An 8,811-nucleotide genomic window follows, 5' to 3' on the forward strand; every position below is an offset into this window, starting at 1 on the left:
CATTTGGTCAGCGAAGTCTTCAGAAGGTCCTTAAAATGCTTCTTAGGAGCACCAACTGGGCACACACCATCAGACAGTTCACCATATAAAAGAGCACACGGTAGTCTTTCTTCACCCATCCGAACAACATGTCCTGCCCATCGAAGTCTTGCTTCCATAATGTAGGCCTCTATTCTGCGTATGTGGCAACGAGACAGGACTTCAGTGTTAGGTATACGATCCTGCCAAGATATTCCGGCAATCCTTTGCAAACAGCGGATATGAAATGCGTCAAGCTGTTTTACATGATGTCGATATACTGTCCACATTTCACAGCCATGTAGCAACACTGTCAGAATAGCTGCCTGATAGACAGACACTTTTGTTGTTTGAGCTATGTCATGAGTGTTTCAGAGTCTCGAAGCAAGATGACCAAACGTTGAAGGAGCTTTTGCAATACGTGCAGTCACTTCAGCATCCATGGAGCAATCATTAGATAGTATGCCACCCAAGTAACAGAATTTGGTTACCACTTTCAAATTTTCCAATTCTGGATTTTGGTTTTTGCCTTCAGTTGGCGTAGGATAAATATGCCACCGTCGTATGGGAAGTTGACACTGATACTTTTATCGCAATCATGAAAGGCATCATAGATCTCATCTCATCTCATTATCTCTAGCCGCTTTATCCTGTTCTACAGGGTCGCAGGCAAGCTGGAGCCTATCCCAGCTGACTACGGGCAAAAGGCGGGGTACACCCTGGACAAGTCGCCAGGTCATTACAGGGCTGACACATAGACACAGACAACCATTCACACTCACATTCACACCTATGGTCAATTTAGAGTCACCAGTTAACCTAATCTGCATGTCTTTGGACTGTGGGGGAAACTGGAGCACCCGGAGGAAACCCACGCGGACACAGAGAGAACATGCAAACTCCGCACAGAAAGGCCCTTGCCAGCCACGGGGCTCGAACCCGGACCTTCTTGCTGTGAGGCGACAGCGCTAACCACTACACCACCGTGCCTCCCTGCATCATAGATCACAGCAGCAATTACAATACTGAATAGTAGCGGTGCAAAAACACAACCTTGCTTGACTCCATTGTCTACATTGAAGGGATCAGATTCCCGCCCCATGTCAATGCACAACAGAAAGATACCTCTGTGACTGTCACAAATGGCACATTCCCCTTTCCTCTTGTACAGGTGGATGATCTTAGCATCTTTGAAGTCCTGAGGGACTGATTCCAACTGCCAGATGATCGAGTATAGGTGATGAAGCCTTTCAGCCAGATAGGGGCCACCATACTTGAAAATCTCAGGTGGGAGAGAGTCTGCTCCAGGTGCTTTACCATTTTTCAGTTCACCGATGGCCTTTAGAACCTCATTAAACTGGATCAGCAGCCTTGCTGACTCCCTCTTTCAGGTCGTTCCATACCCTTTCAACATCCACAGATTCGTCATCTTCTGCTACTATGGCTTCCATTTCAGACTTGATGGCCTGTTGAACCGGTCTCTATTTTCTTCAACCTTCAGCTTATCAACGTCCAGGCAAAGTATCTTGGTTGGTGGTTTGTGGCGGGCCTTTTTGGGGATGCGAAGTGCAGATGTAATTTTAACTAGCCGATGGTCAGACCACGTAGTAGATGTACGTACTGCTCGAGTTAGATGGATATCTGCCAGGTCCCTCTGTCTGACAATAGTATTATCCAGCATGTGCCAGTGGCGTGATCTCGGATGCATCCAGATTGTTTTCAGGGAATCCTTTTTTTGAAAGATGGTGTTTGTGATTATGAGTTAATTCGCGGCACATAAACTCAGGAGGAGTAATCCATTTGAATTTTCCTTTCCTACACCATGATGACCGAGAACTTTTCCTCAGATGTCATTGTCCTGGCCTACTCTTGCACTCATGGCCGTAGCCAGCTATGAGGCCACCGAGGTCCGGACCTCGGTCATTTTTAAGAGCGGAAAATACATTTGTACGCTAAATATTCAGCTGGATAAAAAAATAAAGAATAACATTAAAACGTCTCCGTAAAAAGTGCATTGTTAATTATGTTAAATGTTGATTCTGTCTTCTGTGTCTGTTTCGTGCGTGCGGTTCTGAGACCAAGAACACAAAAACGAACGAGTGCATGACTCGGGGGAGGAACACAGTGCAGTAGACATTTTTTTTTCATGGTAACCATCAGCACACTTTCATGAAGCTGTTAAATTGACATTTTCGAAGCAGCGCAGTTGTAGCCTATCTTGTTTGTGACTTTAAAAATGAATCATTCGATAAGCCAAAGCAATAGAGTGGAAAGTTTCAACTTATGTTTGCCTTGGATAACTTTGCCTAAAACATGGTGGTGTATACTGATTTTTTCGACAAACTTCTGTAAAATCCTTCCTTCACCTCATCAAGGTATGTCATCGTTGGGGTGTATGCACTGATGATGGTAGCATAGTGATGATTTGAAAGACATACGCATAGACATTAGTCTATCGTTGATGCCCTTGGGAAGGCCAAATAAATGATGGGTTAATGATGTTCTGACAGCGAAGCCGATACCTATGTAGCGTGGTTGTGAATCAGGTTTGCCAATGCAGTAGAAGGTATAACCAGCACCAGTTTCGGTAAGCTGTGACTCGTTGGTGAGGCGTATTTCGCTTAAAGAGGCGAAGTCAATTCCTTGCTGACGTAGCATGCAGGCTATGACAGCAGTCTTTCTCTCAATGTTATTTTCATTGTCAAGTAAAGTTTGAATGTTCCAAGCACCAAATGTGAAATTTATTGAACTGTGTCTTCTACCACATTGAATTGCTGCAAAAACTACCTGCACACGTTATAGCAAGGGTGGATTGTGCTGGCCCACTGATGCTCTCTCCATCCTGCCAGCTTGGGCACCGGGTCCCAAAAAACTGAGCACACATTGCCCACCAGTAGAATCGCAGCTGGTTAACCTCATATTCCATATCGGGAAAGAGCTCTTTGATAATATGGCTACTAGCAGATACCAGGAATAAGATGTTTTTACAGGAGTGGGTTATCAGCCCTCACCCCAACCCCCAACCTGGAGGACCAGCAGATCACTCTTCGTTGGGCCCCTACCCTTTGACCTGTCCGGCTTGGGTGACATGACTCCCGCTGGCATAGCTCTAGGGGTCACTGGGATACACAAACCACCCCACCACAATAAGGTGGTGATCCCACAGGGTAGAATAAAATACCACAGAACCAAGAACCACATCCCAATAAGCAAAGAAGAAAATAACATTTTACCTGGAATGTAATGAACTGGGAAAATGAGTCTAAGGGAAGATATGAATAATATCCAGAAGGAGGCTGGGTCACAGTAGAGTAAACGCAACACTACACACGATCAGGTGTGATAAATATTAGGTCCTTGAGATGGCAGTGGAATGTGTATTAATGCAGTGTATTTAGTATCACGCATATATATATATATATATATATATATATATATATATATATATATATATATATATGATCTTGGGCGGCACGGTGGTGTAGTAGTTAGCACTGTCGCCTCACAGTAAGAAGGTCCGGGTTCGAGCCCCGTGGCCGGCGAGGGCCTTTCTGTGCGGAGTTTGCATGTTCTCCCCGTGTCCGCGTGGGTTTCCTCCGGGTGCTCCGGTTTCCCCCACAGTCCAAAGACATGCAGGTTAGGTTAACTGGTGACTCTAAATTGAGCGTAGGTGTGAATGTGAGTGTGAATGGTTGTCTGTGTCTGTGTGTCAGCCCTGTGATGACCTGGCGACTTGTCCAGGGTGTACCCCGCCTTTCGCCCGTAGTCAGCTGGGATAGGCTCCAGCTTGCCTGCGACCCTGTAGAACAGGATAAAGCGGCTAGAGATTATGAGAATGAGATATATGATCTTAATGAACAAAGCAGAGACATTTGAGTAAATCTTTTCTTCTTTCCCCACAATCCAGTCCAGTAGATGGCGGTAAAAGACCTTTTATCAGTGAAATCATTTCAAATCAATGAAGAACTGCAGGGGTTGTTTTTTGGACAGCTGAGCTATCTCTATCTCACCCTGCTCATCATCTCTCTGTGTACTCTAAACATGCTTTCAGTCAGTGTATTTACAGGTTTTATCGCGACAGTTCGAGTTAAACAATAATAATAGTGGTAGTATTTGAGGTGAATTAAAGTGTTTATCTTTAAATCCTGAGGTAAGTTAAAGTGAAACTGGTTCTCTGAGCTGCTCGGTGTTGGTTAACAGTTTACTGACTGGATCATAAATGGAGCTCTACTTCACACTGAATTGGGTTTAGTGAAGATAACTGGATTTTACCTTGTAAATACTTAAGTAAGTACTGTATATACATTTTTCTGTTTCTGACTAGGGATTGCTAAGGATGAAGCAGCTAAGTTAATTTACCTCAGCTAGCATACCTTCAGCTAAATTATTTGCATAAATGTAGGTACTTAACCACCACAGTGGATCTGCTCTAGAAACAAGGTGGTTCATGTTCTCCACACATTTATATGCTCTTTTACAGTATTTAAAAAAAAAAAAAGTACTTCAGAAGTTTGCATCTGGATCTTGGTACCATTTCATGAATCTACCTAAATATAATGTAATGTAATGTCTCGTGTAGTAGTTTCTTCCAGTGTTGTCAACGGTCTAGTGTGACGTCACATACTAATTTGCATACGAGTTATTCATCATGATCAACATCAAATTGCGAAGAAGTAAGATATTCACTTAGAAACAAAAAGAGTTTTATCAGAATAAAAAAATAGATTATTGTTTATTTCTTAAAGATTTGATTTCTTATAGAAAGAAGTCTTCTTTGGTCAACTGGTCAAACCTATGAACAAAACTTTGATCCATTTACAGGAAATTTCTATCAAGAGTGCAGACAGAAAGAAGCAGCGATAGTGAGAAGATGGGAAGAAAACAGTTTGCTCACTTTTAGTGCTTCTAAAATGTAATAACTCCAAAAAGAGAGTTTAAAATGAATAACAAAGTGGTGAGAGGGAGGGACAAACCATGGTGATCAGTGATTGCTCATATGGGGTCCAGGTGATCAGTGATTGGTCGTATGGGGACCATGGTGATCAGTGATTGGAGGTGTGGGGACCATGGTGATCAGCGATTGGTCATATGGGGACCATGGTGATCAGTGATTGGTGGTATGGGGGACCATGGCGATTGGTGGTATGGGGGACCATGGCGATTGGTGGTATGGGGGGTCCATGGCGATCGGTCGCAAGCACAACACAGTCAGGCTTTACACACTGATGCTGAGTCGAGAGAATTTGCTTTCTGAACTTGTTTAACAACAGCTGTGATGTGAGCTGGAGAGCTGTTTCAAGTTCAAGATAGTCACTCCTGTGCTGCAAATGTTGCTAGATTTGTCACAAAGCTCTTTTTCCAATTAAAGTTGCTCAAGGGGTCTAAATTCGCCAAATCTAACCGTACTGACACTGGCAGTTCACACCTCACAGAAGAAAAGCAGCTGAGTTCAGAAAACAGTTCTCTTGTCTACTACGCCAACTAGTTTTGTGGGTGGGACCAGAATTGAGTAGAGTGAGTTTGCATATTGTGTTTTAAAAAAAAAAATCCTGGTGAACCCAAACATGGAAGTCTTTATTATTGACTACAGGTGTAAATAAGAATTTTTAAAAAAAGAAAAGAAAGAAATATTCTGCTCCTGCAGACGCTATTGACTATTCCTGCCCACTCCTGCAGTTATTTTTGTTTGTACCCACCCACAATGAACTTGGATACATTTCTCAAAACATAAACAAATCAGTAATTCAAACCAGCATTACCTTGAGCATAACAGGATAGAGCATTATATTTACATGGGATAAAACATGAATGAATGAACATGGTAAAGGTATTGTCTTTCATTCTCCTTTGAGCATCATGTCCCAATGCATACCTGTAGTCTAAACTTTCTTTAATAATCTTCATGCTCCTAGTAGGGCCGTCTTTGATGAACATATCTGAGGGGAGAAGAAAGACAAAGAGTAATCTGAATGACCCCAATGAAAGTTACAAAAAAGATGGTGCCCCCAGCTCAGGGTAGGGTTAACCAGACCAAATATTAGAGCCAGGACTGAGTGTGGTGTTCACAGATGACCATGTTCAAATATTCAATCAGAGAGGCAGCTGCAAGAAGCTGTAGCTGAAAGGTGGTTTCTACTTGCTATAGTGGTAATCCTAGGATGTCCTGGTGGATACAGGTAGTGAGGGAAGCTGTCAAGCTGAAGAAAGAGGCCTTCCAAGTAATAGTCACAGAGGGCTGTCCTGATTCAGTTGAGAGGTAGAAAATCCAGAAGGGCTGGGCAAATGTTTGATATTCTGTGCCAAACTGTTTAGTGCCTCAGGAGGGGAACATGAGCCCAATGAGGAACATCACATAAGGATGTAGGAATGCTGACTGTTATTAATGGATGAAAGCTGCACTTGCAGTAACTCTTTAACACAGTGTTCATGCCTTCCGTTCATGAGGCAGTGCCAGAAGTCTCTAGTGTTCTGGAGTTCCTTTTTGACTGCGGTTACTATGGTGGTTAGAAACCTCCACCAAGGCAAGGTTGAAGGGGTGGATAAGATTTGATGAGATATTGAAAGAACTGGATAACGGTGGGTTTGTGTGGGGTTAGTGTCGCCTGAGGATCTGGGACAGTGCCTTTTGACTGGCATGTGCACTTTTTATGGCCACTGTTTAAACAAAGGAAACATAAACAGAGCTAAAAATAATATTCCATGACCCCTGATTGATTAAAGTAGTTTACTTGTTTTGGAATCAACAAGTACCAGAAACCTCAGTCAGGAAAATAATTGGATCAATGGATCATATCGGATCTATGACAAATTAAAGTTCCTTTTGGTGCATTTTTGTATTTTTCACATCGAGTTGCGTTTTTTTCTCTTCCCAGAGATAAACAGTAATATGATGCCCACAAGAGACTCCAGTCATCAGCAAAAGACTGATATTCTTTGTACAGTAACCAGTGAGGTACGGATGCAGACTGCCCTTCACCACTGCTCAGACTGTGGGAAGAGTTTTACTTATCGGAGTATGCTCCAAAGACACCAGCGCGTTCACACAGGAGAGAAGCCGTACGCTTGCTCCCATTGTGGGAAGGGTTTTTCCCAGCTGATCACTCTCCAACTCCACCAGCACATTCACACAGGAGAGAAGCCATATGACTGCTCAAAGTGTGGAAAGCGTTTTGCTAGGCTAAGTAATTTCCACCAGCATCAACGAATTCACACAGGAGAGAAACCATTTATCTGTGTACAGTGTGGGGCAAAATTTTCTCACAAGTGTAATCTCAAAACACACCAACGCATCCATACAGGAGAGAAGCCGTATCACTGCTCACAATGTGGAAAGAGTTTTGCTGATATTAGTAATTTTCTACAACACCAACGAACCCACACAAGAGAGGAGTCATTTCACTGCTCACAGTGTGGAAAGCATTTTAATTTACAGCGCCATCTCCAGCAACACCTGCACATTCACACGGGAGAAAAACTGTATCCCTGTTTACAGTGTGGGAAGCGTTTTAATCAAAAGAGGACTCTCTCGCGACACCAAAGTATTCATTCAGGAGAGAAGCCGTATTACTGCTCACAGTGTGGAAAGAGTTTCAATCGAGAGAGTAATTTCCAAACACACCAGCGCATTCACACCGGAGAGAAACCTTATACCTGCTCAGAATGTGGAAAGTGTTTTAATCAACGAAGTGCTCTCAAAGCACACCAGCGCATTCACACAGGAGAAAGGCCGTATCAGTGCTCACAGTGTGCGAAGAGTTTTAATAAAAAGGATACTCTCACACATCACCAGCGCATTCACACAGGAGAGAAGCCATATCAGTGTTCACAGTGTGGAAGAAGCTTTAGTCACCCGAGTACTCTCCAAAGACACCAACGCACTCACACAAGAGACCATTCGCTTCAGTATGGACAGCATGGAGAGAGTTTTGTGAAACTCAATCAACTTTAATGACACCAGCACATTCACTCTGGAGAAAAACTATAAATGCAACCTTCATTCCAAAAAAGTTGGGACACTGTGTAAAATGTAAATAATAACAGAATGCAATGGTTTGTAAATTGTTTTTTGACCTACGGTACCAGTCAAAAGTTTGGACACACCTTCTAATTCGGTGGTTTGTAATTAAGTCTCTTCATGTCTTGAAGTAATGTCATTTCTATTTACTTAGTTGAGCGGTTCTTGACATAACACTGTATGGATTACTACAGCTGTGGAATAGGGCTATTTATAATAAGGGTATTGTTATTATTTACTGTTTGATCTCCAAACGCATTAAGAAGACAAGAAACTCGTCCACTAATTACCTTTTGACAAGGCACACCTGTTAATTGAAAAGCATTCCAGGTGACTACCTCATGAAGGTGGTTAAGATAATGCCAATAGTGTACAAAGCATTGTCAAGGTAAATGCTGGATACTTTGAAGAATCTAAAATAAACATGTTTTGTTTGACTTTTTAAACACTTTTTTTTTTTGTTTACCACATAATTCCATATATGTTCCCTATGTTATTTCATAGTTTTGATGTCTTCACTATGGTTGTACAGTGGGTTCAAGCCCAGCGGCTGACGGGGACCTTTCTGTGTGGAGTTTGCATGTTCTCAGATTAGGTAAAATACCAGCCACTGGAGTTGTCCAAAACAGTGCATACTTGGTGCCGTTCTCAAGTCCAGATAGATTGAGGAGGGTTGTGTCAGGAAGGGCATCCGTTGTAAAACCTATGCTAAATCAAATATACTTACAGTACTTACTTAGACTTGGGTCCTCCTGTGCCTATTGGCACATTGGGCAGCA

General features: G+C 42.6%; 1 protein-coding gene across 2 annotated transcripts; it reads left to right on the top strand.

The window, feature by feature from the left end:
• Positions 1-3,996: 3,996 nt before the first annotated feature.
• Positions 3,997-8,474, top strand: LOC132889713 (zinc finger protein OZF-like). 2 transcript variants are annotated; one of them, XM_060926487.1, is made up of 2 exons: positions 3,997-4,305; positions 6,891-8,474. In XM_060926487.1, the coding sequence occupies exon 2, from the start codon at positions 6,905-6,907 to the stop codon at positions 7,964-7,966; it is 1,062 nt and encodes a 353-aa protein (XP_060782470.1). In that variant the 5' UTR covers positions 3,997-4,305; positions 6,891-6,904; the 3' UTR covers positions 7,967-8,474. The 2 variants fall into 2 exon arrangements, with proteins under 2 accessions (XP_060782470.1, XP_060782479.1); XM_060926496.1 differs by having other exon boundaries at positions 3,997-4,168.
• Positions 8,475-8,811: the final 337 nt, after the last annotated feature.

This window comes from Neoarius graeffei, chromosome 1, assembly GCF_027579695.1.
Source record: "Neoarius graeffei isolate fNeoGra1 chromosome 1, fNeoGra1.pri, whole genome shotgun sequence".
NCBI classification, from domain to species: Eukaryota; Metazoa; Chordata; class Actinopteri; order Siluriformes; family Ariidae; genus Neoarius; species Neoarius graeffei.